The sequence below is a fragment of the Mastigoproctus giganteus genome, chromosome 10 (assembly GCF_048544385.1).
Source record: "Mastigoproctus giganteus isolate SK-2022 chromosome 10, ASM4854438v1, whole genome shotgun sequence".
Lineage (NCBI taxonomy): Eukaryota > Metazoa > Arthropoda > Arachnida > Uropygi > Thelyphonidae > Mastigoproctus > Mastigoproctus giganteus.
The window spans coordinates 111,712,563-111,732,587 of NC_143584.1; the positions used below are offsets into that span (position 1 = coordinate 111,712,563).

At 37.3% G+C, this 20,025-nt stretch overlaps 1 protein-coding gene across 1 annotated transcript in view; it reads right to left on the reverse strand.

The window, feature by feature from the left end:
- Positions 1-20,025, reverse strand: part of LOC150079223 (DDB1- and CUL4-associated factor 17-like) — a 260,750-nt gene that overhangs the window by 69,511 nt on the left and 171,214 nt on the right. Inside the window, exon 10 of the mRNA XM_090382995.1 lies at positions 2,989-3,125. Within this exon, the coding sequence (XP_090239121.1) occupies positions 2,989-3,125 (137 nt within the window). The remainder of the gene's footprint in view (positions 1-2,988; positions 3,126-20,025) is intronic.

Sequence of the window (20,025 nt, forward strand, 5' to 3'; positions counted from 1 at the left end):
CGTTCCTTGAGTGGACCGGGGTTCAAGCTCGTGACTACTAAATACGATAAATATTTGTATTGATGATTTATTGTAAACTCGACTGGCTTGGTTGTCGTGCCGGAGTATAAACAGAAAATTTATTTATTTATTTATTTGATATGATGCGTTTGCACTAACTTGTACGTAGCTATCAACTTCTACAATAACAGATGAAAGTTCGTTCCAGTAATCAACCACCCATTGGCTAAAGGCAAACTTCCGCACATCTATCCTACAACTGTCTTTCCTCAATGTGGATTGCTAGCAAATTTCCATTTTACTAGCCATCAGTCTGTAATGAATGGTTTTAAAAATTAGGTGGTAGATGACTTTCATCAACCGGTGAAATACCACCACTTTGCTTATTGGAGGCTTGAAGTGGTGAAACCCATGTTTAGTCTCTAGAGCAAAGTTTCCGGCTCCCCCCCCCCCCATACTTCTCCTTTAACCCATGCACGGTACTAAGTACTATAGGTTTTGATACCTTTCGTGTTTGGGGTTTTCATTAAAAAAAAAAAAAAAAAAAAAAATCTGAAATTTTAAAAGATTTAGCCCTAATAATGTATTTGCTGAAAGTGACATGGGTTTGCATTACAGGTGTCCGATAAACTTCTTACTAAATATATTAAATAAGTGAGAGAAGTTTATTTACATTTTTTAATACAGCATAATACAGTTCTATAGTCATAAAGCAAGTATTTTTAAAGTTCAGTTAAAATTAAGTGGTGAAATGGTGTAACAGTTAAGCCTATTGTATTTTTGCAGTTGCTTATATTAGTAACTTAATTTAAATTGAAAGCAGTAAAATTCAATTTAAATTAAATCAATTAAATTGAGTAGAATTTTCAATAATTCAAAGTGTTTTTGTCCTGTTCAAGTTATCAATGTTATCAACTACTATTACAGTTGTTATCTACTACTGTAATAGTAGTCGTTTTGATGTCAAAGCTACAAAAGCTATCAGCATGGTACAAGGTGGTGCAAGTGCACCACCTTTGGATGTCAAAGTAATAAACAATTTTTAATATTCTCATTAATTTACTGAAATATTCAAACAATACAAATTCTACAAAAAAACAAATATTAATTCAAATAATTTATTAAAACAGGAACAAAATTAAAATAACTCTTGAAAAACAGAATTTGACCCCATTAATTTCTGTCATTATCTTTAAATAAAAACTTATATTATTATTAAATTTTAACTTATATTATTATTTATTTTCTCAAGAGGAGGGTGGGATGGTGCATTATGATAATAAACAAAACTTTACCAGCTTTACCCTCATTTTCTCGATTCCTCTTCACACTTGGAATAAAATCTTGGCTAAACTAATTCAAAAAATTGTTGGAATTCATCCAAGCATTTTCTGTCCTTTATATTGTACTGGTAGGCACTTTACACCTTTAAAGCATCTTGGATTTTCCAATCACCAACAATTGGTAAAACATGCTGCCCACTTGCATTTTCACACCATAACTGTAACGTGCTATTTGTTAGCTTTGAAATGAGGAGCAGCCATTTTGCATCATGATGCAAGTGATTTATGAGGGAGTGACTTCTAATTAAGACCAGTTTCATCTGCATTGTAAACGTCATCCTTGGAAAGCCTTCTTCCTCCGCCATTTTCAGAAAATACTTTAAAAGCTTCTGCTTCCAGGAAAGGAAGAAGCTTTATAAGGTTTAAAAAAACCTTATAACGCTTCTCCTTGAATTTTAAGCTCACTTATACATTGGTGAGACTTGAAATATTTCAGCCATCCTGTACTGATTTTAAATTCAGATGGGCTTTTAAAATTTTGATTCAATTGTAACGCTTTTTTGCATAACAGAGGTCCAGAAATAGGTTTGCCTTGATATATTTTGTAGAAACCATAAATAAACAGCATCTTCTAATTTCTCATCACTAGCTTTTTTCATAGTTTTCCTTTTTTCAGAGCCATGTTCATTGTCTAACTTTGAAGTAAACTTCAAAATTTCATTTTTTTCTGCTCTTTATTTCAGATATGGTTGCTTTACCAATGTTAAAAACCTTAGCAAGAGATACACCGGTTTTGCCCTTTTCCAGTCTATTAATAATTGTTACCTTGTCTTCTATTGACAACACGTTGCAGTTTATTTTCCTGTAGATGCCATTATTAACACAAAGGGGCAGCAGTATTAAAATTAAAAATCAAAATGACACAGTATTTCACTTTGAAAAAGCCATGAACAAAATCTTGAATGTTGAGTGATTAGAAACAAAATGCCTGAAATAACCTCACTGCAGTGACTCGCAGCAGACTGAGTGAAAGATAACCACCCCCACAATACTCATATACTCACAACGGACAACAGACAATGATGTAACAAGGTCAAGGGAGACTATCCTGGGTTCACACAGTAGTTTTAAAGCTCTGGGTTCACACAGTAGTTTTTTTGTGATGACAAATTAAGACTATTTCTATGCTATACTGTATATATCTTCAAATAAATAATCAGAAATAAATGCATCAAGCAGCAGAAGTAATATTTCATTATAACAACCAATGCACTAAAAGTAGATACTGTAATTTGGGGGGGGGGGAAGCGGTGGTTCGGATAATCAATGTTCTACTGTATATTTATTTATTTATTTTTTTTTTTTTGTACCACCTTTCAAAATATCCTGCCAGTGCCCATGGCTATCAGGCATATTATATCTATAAACTGCATCACTTCTATGATTTTTTCTGGATGAAAAACTTAAATTACTGGGGAGGGTGTTCAAATAACACATATCTAAAAGAGAAAGTTCAGCATTCACTTTTCACAGTGTAGTATTAATGTTAGAGGAAACTAATACTGTTCAACTCATTGTTTTAAAAAACTGATGTCATTAATAAATGTTTTTATGTTTTAAAACAACAGAATTGAAATAACTTTTCTACAGAAAAAAGTCTGAGAAAAGAAATCTACTTTATTTTCAATGAAAGTAAATCTCTTACCTTACAGCATGAGCAGCATTATATATTAATCTCCCTGAATCATCTGGATGGAATGCTATACTGTCTGGCTCAGTGCTGTTGTTCGGAAAATCAATAAAGCCATTTTCAACCAGACTGTTACTTGCAAGAGTATATACCTGGTGAAAGAAACATGGAGCAGACAGTTACAAGTAACCAAAGACAGTTAACTATATATTCTCTATTAAAACAATTTCTTTCTCCAATCTACAATTTTATAAGAGTTCCAATAGCAAATATGGAATTTTTTTGTATAGGCAGAACCCAATTTGGAATGTTATATTTCTTAACAGACATCAAGCGGATGTGCACATTTCACACTTTTCAGCAGCATAAAGTATCTTCTTTATACCTCACACAACATGTGTTCTTCAGCATGAATTTTACAGTTGAAAGACCATTTGAACCATGAAGGACTGGTGATACTATAATCAGACTGCTATAAATTAAGTGACATATCAATCTTGGTAAAGAGTATTATGGGAAAAATTACTGAAGCTTAATGAAGGATGTGTACCATCCACTTCAGGAGTCGATGGTATACATCCTCTTATGTTAAAACAGACTGCATGTGAGTGCATCATTCCATTGGGGATGTTAGTAAGATCAATATTAGACTCTGGGACAACACTCCTATGCTATCATCTCCCCAATCTATAAAGATGGTGTGAAAGATATGACAGGTTTGTTTTGTGATATGTATGATGTTTTTCAGAGGTTTCTTTCATTTTGGGTTGAAGTAGGTCTAATTGTTAGCAGTGTATCTAATAAAATTTTTAGATTCGGTATATGCAGTGTAAATGTTGCTTCATAAGTCCGTTTTTAGATCTGCTTCTAATTCCCCAAGTTCCGAATTTTCCATTTCTTTGTTCATATTGTTTTCTGTTTCAGATTCTTCTATTGAAGTACACTTTTCTTTGAAAATTTGTTCCATTATCAATTTCGCAGACTGTAGAATTTAAGTTTTATTTGCCATAGCAAAAAAATCATCATAAACCTCATTTAATTTATTTGGATTGCTTAAATATCTAATAAGAGACACTAAGACTTTATCTGTACATTTAATAAGCTGCTGTTTAATTTCCTTTAAAAGCTTATTACTTAAAATACAATTTTGTTTTTCCAAATTACAAAAGTGGAATCTAAAAATTCCTTCACTTCTGTTAGTAGATTTGCGTTATGATTACTTAATGCTTCAACTGCGAGTTGCACTGGTTTTAAGCAGTTTAATATTTTAACACTTAACTGTGACTTCATGTTGCACGTGCACTGACCCACATAGAAGGGACTGGAATTTTTATGAACTTGGAGAGTATACAATTATTTTACCCGGGAACTATCGCCATTCTTGTGGCAAAAGCGTGGTATTTTTCTGATTAGACAAGAATACAATAGATCGTAAAATTATATAAAAAAATGAAATGGTTATTTGCAACTATATTTAAATAAAAATTAAGCATTTTAAAATAAACTATGTAGCAGTTTGTATATTACAAAAACAAAAAAATCTCAATTTCTTGGGAAATGTCTTTACTTTTCCCTGGAAACAGGAATTTTAAAGTTAAAATTGCCGATTCCTTCCCGAGAATTCCTGGAAAAGATAAAAATTTTTTCCCAGGAATTCTTGGGAAGAAATCCTAATTTTGACACAAGAGTAAGAGTTATTTCAAAAGCAAGTCGTACTATAACTACTTCTAAAGAGCTTTATAGTGGAATATGTCTGGAGGGGATTTTAGTGTCAACCAGTATGCCACCATGTGAACTATGGGTAGTGATCCTATCATGCACAGTGTACAGTTTCTAACTGAAAGGGCCACTTGTGGAGGGAGAGAGAGATTTGTTTCTTGTAGACAGATGCCTGCTGGATGATACTGATTTATAAAATCATGAATATTCTCAATGGAACTGTACAAGTCTACGTATGTAAACTTCTACAGTTCCATTGCATCAACTAATCTGTTATTTAGCTTTAGTAGTAGAAAGTGTCTGACTGCTTTATAGAGTCAATCTGTTTATAGCATTCCAACTTTAGTTTATCTTTTCTTGGGAATATGGGTCGTGGAGAATCCATATCTTCCTCAGCATGAATTTCTAAGATAGTTTCATCATTGTTGGTAATGTCATCAATTTCCATGTCTGCAGTTGTTGTTTGTTTGGTTGGTTGGTTGGTTGGTTTTTAGGAGCATTAGCAACCAAGGCCATATTGCTCCGGGATATGCGGTGGTCATTCCTTGACCTTTCCGCATCCTCCATATTTGGTGGTGACGGGCTCGAACCCCGGTCTAATCAAGAAGCATGTGCTAGGCACTGCTGCTCCTTCCCACCTGGCTACGGAGGTGCCTCTGCAGTTGTGTGAGTGTGTGTGTGTTATGGAGGTTTAATGGCACATAAGCTTCTGGGGCTATAGTGCACCTATTCATAGTGAAATGCTAAAAACAAAATTCAGTTGTAATTACTTCATTTTTATTACGAAGATCTTTCAGAATTTATGATACATTCCAAATTTTTTTTTCAGAAAAGAGAAAAATTCATTGATATTTGCTTCATCACTTATAATATGCTTTAATGTCATCGGTTCTCGCAGATTTGTCAGGGAAGACAGAATGGATTTCTGTGATGTTGATATTGTGGGCAGTCAATTAGGATATGTTTCACTGATAAATGTGCTGAACAGTGTGGACACAGGAGGATTCTCTCCTGTGAGTAGATGGGGGTGAGTCAGATAAGTAAGTCCTATTCATGCCCATGCAAGTACCACTTCTTTTCGGTTTTGGTACTAGAGTGCCAATGCTTTTGATCCTGTTTCAATTGGTAGAGTTTATTATTGGTTTGGGTGTGTGCCATAGATCTTTCCACTGCATGAGACATGCTGTTTGTATGATGTGATTGTAGTCAGAGGCTGGAACATGGATGGAGGTTAAATCAAAAGTTGGATATTTCAGTGAGTTCATTCCCCTTTATGCTGAAATATGCTGGGATCCAACAAAGGGTCACTGATTGATGAAATTCTTCAACTTGCAACAGGAGATTTCTGATTTCATTTAACACAGGGTGAACTTCGTAGGAGGAATTTTGCATTGCTATAATTGAGCTGATTGAGTCCGTGTGTATACTACATATTTTACAGAAGGGTAGTGATTCTGGTTTTCTAAGACTAATTTTATTGCATGGAGTTCTGCTGAGAAGCTGCTATACTCAGGTGGAAGAGCAGTCGAAATGATTATAGAAGGAAATACTGCAGCTGCTCCAATGGTTGAATGTGATTTGGAACCATCAGTTTATATTGGCAAAAAATCAACATACTTTTGAATATGGCTTGCATGGAGTTATTTCACATTGATTATCGGTAGGTGATTCTTTCCCTACTTGTGAAAATAAGTATCACAGGTTAGTTGCAGAGGAGGGAGTCCACAGTAGTTGAGAGTAACTCATTACTCATTGCATGTTGACAAAGGAACATTTCAACTCTGTGTTAATTCAATAAGGCATAAACCTGCTGGTCTTATTTTAGTGGGTTTATTTACATAAAGATTTTGCAGTGGTGAATTAAAGAGGTACGGCTTAATAGGATGCTGTCAACAACTTTGTATTCAGGCTGCATACTTAAGAAGCAGTGTTTTTCTGCAGAGGTAAAGAGGGGACTCATTAGCTTCAATATATAAACTATGAGTAGGAGATATCCTGAAAGCACCAAGTGCAATCCGCAATGCACTATGCTGTATAGCATCCAGCCATCATAATATACTCTTACGGGCAGAATCATAGAGTGGAGCACCATAATCCAAACGGGATCTGATCAATGATCTATATAAGGGCAACAAAGATGTACTATCTGCTCCCCAAGGCAGATAAAGCTGTCAGTATGTTCAGCTTTTTGAGGCAGGAATTACACACAAATTTAACATGCTCAAGGAAATTTAATTTCCTGTCAATGATTAATCCCAAGAATCTGATGTTGTTAGTCACTGGAATGTAAAGTCTGACATCTGAAGTTCAGGATCTGTATGCATTTTCTGTTGATTACAAAAGTGGATTGCAACAGTTTTCTGCTGTGATAGATGATAGCCATTTAACCCTGCTCACCTTTGGACTTTATTCAGGGATATCTGCAGTTGCCGTTCGATAGATCTCATTTTCTGAGAATGGCAAGAGATAGAGATCATCGGAGTAAAGATATATTCTGAACAGTATTTGGAAGTTATTCTGAAGTATATAAGGAAGTTATTTGGCGTATATTCTGAACAGTATTTGGAAGTTCTTTTGTGATGGAATTAATTCTAAGGGCATAAAGGGTTGCACTCAGTATAGACCCTTGTGGCACTCCTTCCTGTAAAAATGTTGTACAAAGCGAGTTGTGGTATCGAACTTGGAACGAACGATTTTGGAGAAAGTTTCTGATGAATATAGGAAGGTTGCCTCGTAGACCAAGAGCATGGAGGTCACTGAGAATGCCATGATGCCAGGTAGCATCAAATGCCTTCTCTATGTCTATGAAAACCATAACAAGATGTTCATTTTTTACAAAGGCATTACGAATTGCAGACTCAGCTTTGACCATGAGATTTAAGGAGGACCTGTTCTATCGAAAGCCATGCTGATTATTACTAATTAGTTGTGTTTTGATGATCCAAACAAAACGATTATGAATCATTTTTAAAGTAATTTACCGAGGCAACTGGATAGCAAAATAGGTCTGTAACTGGTAGGATCTTTTCCAGGTTTCAAAAAGGCAAGAACTGTGGCATGATGCCAAGAGCTGGGATAAATGTTTTCCAAAAATATTCGGTTATAGAACACAAGTAGTATTTGTAAATTTTTGTCACCAAGGTGTTATAACATGATATAATATATTCCATCTGGCTCAGCGGCACTGTTGTGTGTTGATTTAATGGTGTGCAGAAATTCAGGATACTGAAGAGGCTGGTTATAATGAAGGAATACTGAGGTTCGAAAGTTGATGGTTCGCTGTTCAGTCTTGGTCTTTATTTTCTGGAAATCCGAAGAATAAGTTGATGCCACTGAAACTTGGACAAAGGTTTTGCCTAAAGCATTTCCTATTTCTCTACTCCTATGTCCTTAGGAGTAGAGAGTTCTTGCCCATTCCATGAAAGAATCGGTGACGGGGCAGTTGGAAATTTACCGGAAATCTGGCTAAATTTTCTTTCATATTAACCTGGAGTTAGTGTTTTTATTTACGGTAGATGCAAACCGCATCCAGGAATTCTTCTTGACCTCCCTTTGAATAAGACATGATTTTGCCCTTAGCTTCTTGAAGTTAATAAGATTAACTGTGGTTGGAGATTTATGAAATAAATTCCATGTTTTATTTTTTAATTTCTTTGCTTTCATGCATTCATTATTCCACCAACAACAGGGGTGGGGGATTCAACAGCGGAATTGAGCATTTAGCTGCAGATAATAGATGTGACGTGATATAATCTGTGGCTTCATCTATCGACTGTGTTCGTATAAATTTCTCATCCAGGGTGACAGGTGACTAAAATTTGACCCAGTTGGCTTGAGAGAATGTCCATTTCCTGAGGTTGGGCTAATGGTGGTTGTGCAGTGAGCAGATCACAAATAATCGGAAAATGGTCACTACCCATGGGATTGTCCATAACAGACCATTCCATGATTGGAAACAGAATCGGGGAGCATATCGAGAGATCGATTGCAGAAGTTTGTCCAGTAGGTTTGTATGTGAGTTTGTATGTAGACCAGTATTAAGAACGGTAAGGTTCTGCTTATCCAGAAAGGTTTCAATTAGTCGACCATGTCTCTCTAAATTTAGTCAATCCCCATAAGAGGTGGTGGCTATTGAAATCCTCCAAGAGACAGACAGGTGAAGGTAACTGTATTAGCAGGTTTTCAAGAACTTGGTAAGAGAAGGTATGTCTTGGTGGGAGATAGACTGATACTAGTGTTAACGCAATCCGGGCTATCAAACGTACAGCAACAACTTCAATTTCGGTTTGTAGAACAATTTGCTTGGTTGGGATCTTTGAGCTAACTAAGATGGTCACACCTCCACGGGCGGCAACTCCCTGGTTCAACTGCTTGGGGATACTGAACTGTTGCTGAGAGAGACAGAACAGTCCGAGCCCAGTCAGAGATTGAAGTGTTGGAAGGGACTGTAACATCAGTTTGGGTGGCCACTGATTGATATTTTTGCGCCACACTGGAGTATGTACATTTAGAAATACTGGGAGCAATTAATTTCCTTGCTTCTTGAAGCGTACTTTATTTTCAATCGTATATTTCACAATTTTCTTTTCGGTTTTCGATTTGTTGCATATCCTAGAATAAGCAGGACGGTTGCCTTTACAGTTAGGACAGGTCATCTCTGTTGCCAAACAATCACTTTGAGTGTGATCGGAGGACCAACAGCTCAACTGTGGGTCCTCCCTGGGTTTCGTCTGCATGCCGTTTGAGAGTGGTCATATTTTTGGCACTTATAACAACTCAATGGATTAGGTATGAAGGGTCAAATGTGGGAAAGAAGATAACCTGCTTTTATGGACGAAGGTAGGTTTGGGGTATTAAAAGTGAGTATAATATTTCTTGTTGGTGTGAGTGGATTGTCCTTTTTAATCATGATTCTTTTCAATGGAATTACATTTTGCTGCTGAAGCTCTTGACTTATCTCCTCCTCAGAGATTTAATAGGTTTCTGAGGGTTCCATGGGAAGAAACTTTTACTGAAATTCCAGAAAAATTTGTAACTTTCAGTAGATGCTCCGAATGTTTCCTGCTGATTGTTTTTACTAGTAGGTCCCCTGATTGCAGTCGTTTGCCTGTTTTAGAAGATCCTGCAAGACTTTCGAGGTGTTTCTCGATAAGAAATGGAGACAATTTGGTGAGAGGCTGATCTGTAAGAGAGTGCATTATGAGAAATGCAGGAAAATCTATTGCTGAGGAGCTGGTCTTAAACCTCTTGGGTTGAGACATGTCATGTTCAGTTTCTATGTCTGCTGAGAGCTTGTCAGCTCTAGAGGAGGAGGAAACCCATTGTGTTCCATAATTGCTCCTTTTGGCCCTTGGCAGATTAACTGTTGTGCCAAGGTTTCTCGCGCCGCCACAGGGAGGCAGGAGCAGTGCCTGGTGCTCCTGCCTCCCCGTGGCGGAAATAAAATAAAATAAAATAAAATATAGGAAATAAAGAAAGGTGGCTTTCCTTTCTTGCTCTGTATGAGTACTTTTGTAACATGAGCTGTTATTAAATAAATACATTTTTTAAGGATAGGAATGTAAAAGAACTATGAATCACTTTTTGGAAAATCGCACTTTAAGCACAGAGAAATTGCTTAGTCATAATCGCTTGGCGCCCGGGGCCATGTCTGCAGTTAAAGTCTTTCGCAAGTTGGGGTTTTTCAGTATCTCAGTATGTGAATGGGAAAGAGTAGCGGTTAGTGGTACTTTGACATGTTCTTTTAAGGACTGCTGCAGCCACTTTGCTTATTGGAGGCTTGAAGTAGTGAAACCCATGTTTAGTCTCTAGAGCAAAGTTTCCGGCATCCCCCCCTCCCCATACTTCTCCTTCAACCCATGCACGGTACTAAGTACTATAGGTATCAAAACCTATAGTACTTCTCCTTCAACCCATGAACGGTACTAAGTACTATAGGTTTTGATACCTTTTGTGTTTAGGGTTCTCATAAAAAAAAAAAAAAAAAAAGACCTGCCAGAACAGCCCAAGCCCAGTTGGAAATGGAATTGGCTTGTGGTATGGATACTTCAGTTTGAGTTCCTTCCAATAAGTATTTTTGCATTGCAGCTGCATATTTGGGTACAGTGAATAAAACTTGTTTCCTTGCTTCTTGGTAAGTCACTTTGTGTTCTGTTTTATACTTTTGTATTTTCTTTCCTGTTTTCCAGGTTTTGCAGAGACTTTTGAGTAAACCTGAAAGCCTGCAAAACCTCTCAAGTACCTTTACAATTTGGACATACTGGTTTGTGCTGTGCAGTCAGTCTGTGTGTGTTCCTTGGATCCACAGTTCGGGCACACTGAATCCCCTCTACACTGTTTGAGCATGGCCAAATTTTTGGCACTTGAAGCACCTGAGAAGATTAGGGATAAATAGTCAGACATAGCAGTTCAGGTATCCAGCCTTAACTGTAGCTGGAAGGGTTGGTATAGAAAAAAATCAGTATAACATTGCATGTAGGAACAAGTTCACAGTCTTCCTTAATTTTAATTTTCTGATTGATTATCTTTCTTGTTTTAATTAATTAAAGGATGGATCACTTAAGTGACCCAGTGATTCTTTGCCTGTACAGCCTTTTGTTCTTGTAGCTCTTGGACTAATTCCTCTTGGGAAACATTTATTAAGTCCTATTCAGATGGGAGGATGCCTTTAGAGGTATTCAGGGTGGCATGTGGAGTAACTGTGACAGGAATACCTGCAAAGTTTGATGTTCTGAGTAGGGCTTCAGAGTGTCTAACAGTTCATAGTCTCTATAAATAAATCTCCAGCACTGAGTCTTTTCACCATTTTAAGTGATCCAGCAGCATTCTCGAGACATTTCTGAATAAAAAATAAAGAAAGTGCACCTATCTGTTGACTTGTTTGTGAATGTATTATTAGGAACAGTGGTGATTCCTTTTTGGATCCTACTGTTCTTTATCTCTTGGGATGGGTTATGTCAAAATCGGCTTGGTCTGTCCTTGAAGAAGTTGAGCTGTAAGGTCAAGTGATGGATATCATTCTTCCCGAGTCATGTTAACTCCTTTCAGGTCTTGGCAGATTAATGGGAAAGGTGTTGCAGCCAACATCATTTAGAAGGAAAGGTTGTGTTTTTTAACATACACTCTATAATCTGATCCATCCAAATGATGTCTGCACTACACCCAGTGGCACATTACCTATAGGCAAAAAAAGACATCTGCCTAGGGGACCAATCAGAGGGGCCCCCAAAATCACTGTTTAAAAAACTCACTGCCAATTGCTGTTTTTACTAATATTTTTAAGTGATTTTTATTGGAAACTGAACTTTCTACCCATCAAGGTCAATGAACTTTACTTGAAAATTAATTTGAAAATTACGTTTTTTTCAAAAATGGTTTTACCAATTTTGATGAAATTTTATATTTAGTTAAGGCGCCTCCGTAGCCAGGTGGGAAGGAGCAGCAGTGCGTAGCACACGCTTCTTGATTAGACCGGGGTTCGAGCCCGTCACCACCAAATACGAAGGATGCAGAAAGGTCAGGAATGACCACTGCATATTCACGGAGCAATATGGCCTTAGTTGCTAATGCTCCTAAAAACCAAATAACAACAACAATAACAATATTTAGTTATATTTAGTTCTTATGTCATATAATTTGTTTGTTTTGTTGTCACAATAAAATGATATTAAAAATATTCTTTATTAGTTTTTTCTTTAGATGGGGGCCCCAAATTCCATTTTGCCTTGGGTCCCAAAATAATATTTGGGGGCCCCCAAATATTATTTTGCCTTGATTCCCATGAAGGTATAATGCACCACTGACTACACCAATGAGTATTATCTTTGTTGAAATCCCATAGCAGTAAAACAAAAGAAGGTAGCTGTTTAATGTGCTCATCAAGATCTATGTGGGGGACGTCATTCCCAGGTGGCATAAAGAGATCATTAAGAAAAATCTCACTGTAAAACAAACTATAACTGGCTTCTATATTGGTGGTAAATGAAGTTGTTTGAAAAGATATGGTTACCCACAAAGATGGAGACTCTTCTGAAATCCATCCCCAACTCTGTTTCTATGGATAAATATATAATTTCACAAAAAAAGACCCCTCATTAGCCTTTAATTATATCTTTCATAAGTAAATGTAAATTACTTTACTTACACAGGAAGGCCTTGATGTTCACATCATTTAGTATGACTATAAGTAGTAGAAGTGGCAAATGATGAAGGCTTATACAGCAACTAAAAAAAAAAAAATTCCCCCAACACCCATCCATTCCCTCCAATAATCTGTCTAGTTCTTCCTTGAATTTATTCAAACTACTCACTTCCATAACAAATGGAAATTTGTTCCAACAATCAACCACCCGCTAGCTGAAGGCAAACTTTTGCATATCAATCCTGAAAACATACTTCCTAAAGTTGAATTTGTGCCTCCTCACGTGTGTAGTTTGAGTAAGAGATGGAATGCCATTAGCACTGAGCTTGCTCAATTCATTCAAAGCCTTAAACACCTCAAACAGATTACCTCACAGTTGCCTAGTCTCTGCAAATTGAAGATGCTGCAATTTGCAGAGCTGAAGCCTTTCTTAGTAAGCAACCCTTTTGTTTCCCTCTCCAATCTCATTGCCCTTCTCTGCACCCATTCCAGCACATCTACATCCTTACTAAAATGAGGCCTCCAATTAATGAATCCAAGTATATGATATAAAAATTACTTTTTGAATCCAGTTCCTTTGTTACTGCATCACAGTATCCATCAGGTTTGTCAGACAAGATTGCCTCTTAACAAATCCATGTCAACTGTGACTGTAGCATAACTGGATTGCTGTCTAGAAGGTCTACATTACTTCTTTAGCTAGTAACTCCATTATTTTCCCTAGCACAAAAGTCAAACTAACAGGTCTATAATTACTTGTCACCTTCTGAACCCCCTTTGTGAATTGGGGATACATTCAGACATCTCCAGTCACCACCCCTGAATACAAAGATGCTCCATTATCATGGCCAAAGGTTTGCTTATCCCTTTTGCTGCCTCCCATAATATAACTGGATAGATCCCATCCACCCCAAGAGCCATGGGGGGAGCATTAATAAATTTTGTTCTATTTGGTGCCTTCTTCCCACGTTCCCAATGAATTCATTTTTTATCCTTAACATCTGAAGATATTTCAATAATGACATATGATAATTTTTTCAGTTTATGCTTAGCAAATTATTTCATGATAAAAGCCCATAATTGGAAAATTTTGCAATAAAATAACATATTCTGGTACAAATGTTTTTAAAAATAATGTCATTTAAATAAAAGTTATGTTTCTTATTGGTTAGTAAATCCTTGAAACGTACCTTCAGTTGCAATTTTTTTTATTTGCAAATATGCCAGGCCAGGGAGCAACTGGTAGTATTTAGCGATAGTGGTGAGCTGTGAATTTAAAACAGTTGGACACTGAACACTGAAAAGTGGAGATGCAAGCGCTAGGCCTGTTTTTATTATATTGAAAACTCTGAGGTATGCATTATATTTTAAATCATTTTTAGTTTACATTTATACTAGAAAGCTTATAGAAGATACTGAAATATTACAAACCCTTAGTTTCAGTCTGTCAATTTTATAAGCCCAATTTTTTTTTCACTTGTATGATTCGTTATTCAATTCACACTGATACCGTAAAATTCAATTGCTTGGCACTGGCAGGCCCCTGCCTCTTATTGATTATCCTCTAAATATTAGACGTTGTTCTTTGGTTTTTAGGAACATTAGCAACTAAGGCCATATTGCTCCGTGATATACGGTGGTCATTCCCCGACCTTTCCGCATCCTGTGCATTTGGTGGTGACGGGCTCGAACCCCGGTCTAATCAAGAAGCGTGTGCTACGCACTGCTGCTCCTTCCCACCTGGCTATGGAGGCAGCTCTAAATATTAGACAAATCTGACATAATTTTAGTATTTATTTATTTTTATTGGCATTTATTTATAGATAATGAAATTTATCAAGAGCTGTAAGATAGAAAAAGTAGCATAAAATAGAAATTTTTCAAAAAAAGTTTTATATCTAAATGCAACTGGGATTTTTATCATCCAAATTTTTGCTTATAAATTATATATATGTATATAATAACAAAAATGGAATTAAAAAAGAGACGGTAACTTATGGGCAAGGCTCATATTTTGCTTTTGTCTTTTCCAGATTGTAGCAGTTTCACTACCAAGCCTGTGCTTAAAAAAAAAAAAAAAAAAAAACCCAAGATGAAGAAGACCAACTAATTAAATTAACAAAAGACTACAATAAAGAATAAAAGTAGTGACAATAGCACGGGTACAGTAAATATAGTTACTGGAAAAAAAAATGCAAGTTATCAGGGAGAAGAAAAAAGTAAAAGAGAGTGAAGCATGGGAAAAAGAAAGGAAGAAATATCAAAGATTGGACACTTTTTTTTGCACTTCTTTAAGTACTCTGAGCCAGGGTAACACGACTCTGAACCATGTTAACTTTGGAATGCAGCCCACCAATGTGCAGGAATTTCGGTAACCACCGAATGAGTCAGACACTGTTAATGGATGAAGTGGTGACAACTTGTGCAACAAGAGCCCTGAGTCTCACCAAACTCATGAGCGCCTTGCCCTTAACCTGCCTAAGCATGAGCACCAGCCTAAAGTGAATACTCTGACCACATCAATGCAGCTGAGCTGCCCAAAGCAGATGTTCTACAGAATAATGGTCATAATCATCACAATGTGAGCATTGCATTTACAAGTCTTTAAGTCCGTCATTAATATAGAAGTAAAGTATCATAATGATCCACATCTCTTCTGTGAGAAGGCCGTATGGCCTGAGTTGATAAGAGCTTTACTTGAGCTTGGCCCATGCCTGTCAGGCCATACTGGCGACTTTAAAGATTTCTCAAAAGATTTAAATGGACGGCATTTCAGTGCAAACTGACATAAGAGAAAAACGCTAAAGGGTGCCAGAGGAAAATGTGAACTCAAGCAACACTTATCTTTGACTCTATCAAGTCCAAGATAAGTTCCGAAATAAAACATGCCAAATACTATGGAGTAATTGTGGATTCCCCGATAGATATTAGTATAATAGATCAGTTCTCTTTGTCATTAGTTTTAGTTCAGGCATATGATGCAGGTATTATAATATACAAATGGTCAAATTTGGAAATAGTGGCTACTGCATTACTAATAGTGAGTGAGAGGCTTAGATCAATTAATGAGGAAGTAAATAAGCGTGCCCAATTGTTGGAAAAAATTTTATCGATTTCTCCCTTTGTATCACCACAGGGACAAATAGAATCTAATTTGGAATTTAGTGAGCAAGATCACATATCAGATGAGTTACCAAAAGATACAGATAAATTGATAACTCAGCAAAGATCTTTCGCTCATGTTGTTAAAAACCAATTTCAAGTAAGAATAATATAATAATACTTAGAGCTTCTGATTCTTGTGATTGTAAGTCCAGAGTTGAAGTAAAAAATTTAGTGACCAAAACCCCTGCAATCAGATTTTAAAAGTGTAAAGGTTAAATCACTTAGATTAGTCCATAATCATGGGGTGTTGATTGAGATAGCTTCTAAATCTGATGCTCAGTCTATTTCAGATTCAAAGTCCAAGTTCTGCAGGATTATCCTCTGGAGTTCCACATAAGGGTAACCCTTCAATTTTACTGTATGACATTCTGAGGGATCTTGGGAAAGATGAAAAATTCGAGAATTTATATATGAAGAATTTCGTTGATTGTGGATTTACTATAGAGGAAATAAAAGCTAAACAAACTAAACTTCCCAAAAGCTAACAAACTAAATGAATATTTTGCATCGACATTCACACATGAGGAGCTATTCAGTGAAGGCAATGCCAGAGGTGTATTAAACTCTCGCAGTAAGCTAGAGAATCTTGTAATAACTGAGAGTAAAGTGGAGGAGAAATTGTTGAAGATAAACACAAGAAAGGCACCTGGGGTGGATGGGATCTATCCAGTTATATTAAAGGAGGCAGCAAAGGAAGTAAGCAAACCCTTAGCCATAATTATGAGAGCTTCCTTGGACTCAGGGGAGGTACCCACAGACTGGAGATGTGCAAATGTGACCACAATTCACAAAGGAGGATCAAAGGCTGACACAAGTAATTATAGACCTGTGAGTTTAACTTCTGTTCGAGGAAAATTAATGGAGGCACTGGTTAAAGAAGCACTGCAGGATCATCTAGACAAGACTTCAGTTATAGCTCGGACACAGCATGGTTTTGTTAAGGGGAAGTCTTGCCTAACCAATTTGATTGGATACTATGATGCAGTCACAAAAGAACTGGATGCAGGGAATAACCTTGATATTATATACTTGGACCTTAGAAAGGCATTTGATACTGTTGCACATGGAAGACTGCTGCACAAATTGGAGCAGTGTGGCATTGGAGGCAAATTGCTGCTATGGATAAAGGGATGGTTGAGTGGGAGAAGACAGAGAGTGGCAATCAATGGACACTGCTCAACGTGGACTAATGTTATTAGTGGAGTTCCTCAGGGTTCAGTGTTGGGACTGTTGTTGTTTTCGGTGTTTATGAATGATATTGATGATGGGATATCAAGTTTAATGTCCAAGTTTGCAGATGATACAAAGGTTGGCAGGGTTGTTAAGGACACCACTGACGCTATGCTGCTGCAACAGGATCTGGAAAGGTTGAACAGATGGGCTGAGAGGTGGCAAATGAAGTTTAACATTGACAAATGTAAAGTACTACATATGGGAAACAGCAACACCAGAGCAACATATCAACTCTGTACTACACTGACAGTGGTGGAGAATGAAAAGGACCTGGGGGTAATTGTGCAGGCACATATGAAGTTCTCTGAGCAGTGAAGACGAGCTGCAAGAGTAGCTCATGGTGTCTTGTCAATGATATACAGGAATTTTCCTAGCAGGGATAAGGAGGTGATTATTCCCTTGTATAAGGCAATGGTTAGGCCACATCTTGAGTACGTTATACAGGTCTGGAGGCCTCATTTCAAGAAGGATGTAGAGCTGCTGGAACGGGTACAGAGAAGGGCAACAAGATTAGTGAATGGAACAAAGGGTTGCTCTTACGAAGAAAGGCTTAAGTTTTGCAAATTACAGAGTCTGGAGACTAGGCACCGGCGAGGTGATCTGATAGAGGTGTATAAGGCTTTGAATGGTTTGAGCATGCTCAATGCCAATGGGATTCTTCATCTTGCTCAGAATAATCAGCTCAGAGGGCATAAATTCAAATTGAGGAAGGACGGATGTCAGATAGATGTGTGGAAATTTGCCTTCGGCCAGCGGGTGGTTGGTTGGTGGAACCGACTTCCATCACTTGTTGTTGAAGTTGATAGCCTAAAAAAATTTAAGGCTCAACTGGATAGGTATTTCGAGCGAACGGAGGGGTGAAATGGGAGTGGTGTGTTTTTTTGTTTTTTTTTGGCTGATGCTGAATAAGCTTGCTTTCTTGCATCATATGCCTCTACTAATGCTAATGCTAATTTCAACTTCCCAGATATTGACTGGAACTTGTGGGCTGGGCACTCACACACTAGTCAGACATTTGTGGATTTATTGGATGATTGTTTTCTGCAGCAGCATGTTCGAGAGGCAACCAAAGAAAGTAATACTCTTGATCTGGTTATCAGCAGTGATCATTCATGTATTAGGAATTTGCAGATAAAAGAACCACTAGGTGGCAGTGATCACAGTGTACTGACGTGGGATTTACTTAAAGATTTAATTACCATCAAGGGTAAAGGAAAGGGTTTTTGCTTTCGTAAAGGCGAGTACAGTGGTCTCCGACAGTTTTTAAATTCTGTACAGTGGGATCAACTGACGATGTTACCAACAGTAAATTCTAAGTGGGAAGCATTCAAGGAATTAATCGTGGATGCTACTAAAAGTTTCATACCTATTAAGAAATATTGTTCAAAGTTTAGGCCTAAATGGTTGTCAAATGAACTAATGAGACTCGTAACAGAGAAGAAAAATGCATGGGATGCATACAAATTAACAAGTGACACAGAAGCCTATGATAGCTACAAGTTGATCTGTAACCAAGTTACAAAGGAGGTTAGGCAGGCAAAGGCAGATTACGAGAAATCCTTGGCAAAAGATGCTAAGAAAAACAGCAAGGATTTCTTTACTTATATAAACTCTAAAAGGAAGGGGATGAATCTGATTGGTCCACTTGACATCGATGGTTTGACTGTTGATGATCCTGCTCAGATAGCAAATAAACTGAATGAGTATTTTGCATCTACATTCACACGTGAGGAATTATTAAGGTTTGAAAATGGCAGGTTATCAAATTGTAGCAGGATACTTAATGATTTTGTAATAACTGAGAGCAAAGTGGAAGAGAAACTGTTGAAGTTAAACGTAAGAAAAGCACCTGGGGTGGATGGGATCTATCCAGTTATATTAAAGGAGGCGGCAAAGCAACTAAGCAAACCCTTAGCCATAATTATGAGAGCATCCTTGGACTCAGGGGAAGTTCCCACGGACTGGAGATGTGCAAATGTATCCCCAATTCACAAAGGGGGATCGAAGCGTGACACGGGTAATTACAGACCAGTTAGTTTAACTTCTGTTCCGGAGAAAATAATGGAGTCGCTGGTTAAAGATGCATTGCAGGATCATCTAGACAAGACTGCAGCAATAATTCAGACACAGCATGGGTTTGTTAAGGGAAAGTCTTGTCTGACAAATTTGATAGGATATTATGATGTGGTTAGAAAGGAACTGGATGCAAAAAATAATTTTGATATCATATATTTGGATTTCAGGAAAGCTTTTGACACTGTTGCGCATGGAAGACTATTGTACAAATTGGAGCAGAATGGTATTAAGGGTAAGTTGCTACAATGGATAAAAGGATGGTTAAGTGGGAGAAGACAGAGGGTGGTAATCAATGGGTGCTGCTCTTCTTGGACTAATGTTATTAGTGGAGTCCCACAGGGATCGGTGTTGGGTCCACTGTTGTTTTGTATATTGATCAATGATATTGATGAAGGTATATCAGGCTTAGTGTCGAAGTTTGCAGATGATACAAAGGTTGGCAGGGTTGTTAATGACAGTAATGGCAGTGTGCTACTGCAACAGGATCTAGATAATTTCGGCAGATGGGCTAAGAAGTGGCAACTGAAGTTTAACCTTGACAAATGCAAAGTACTGCATTTTGGTAGAAGTAACCCCAGAGAAACGTACCAACTGTGTGGTACTACACTTAAGGTGGTAGAAAATGAAAAAGACCTGGGAGTAATTGTGCAGGCAGATATGAAGTTTTCTGAGCAATGCAGACAGGCTGCCACGGCAGGTCATGGGGTTTTGTCAATGAT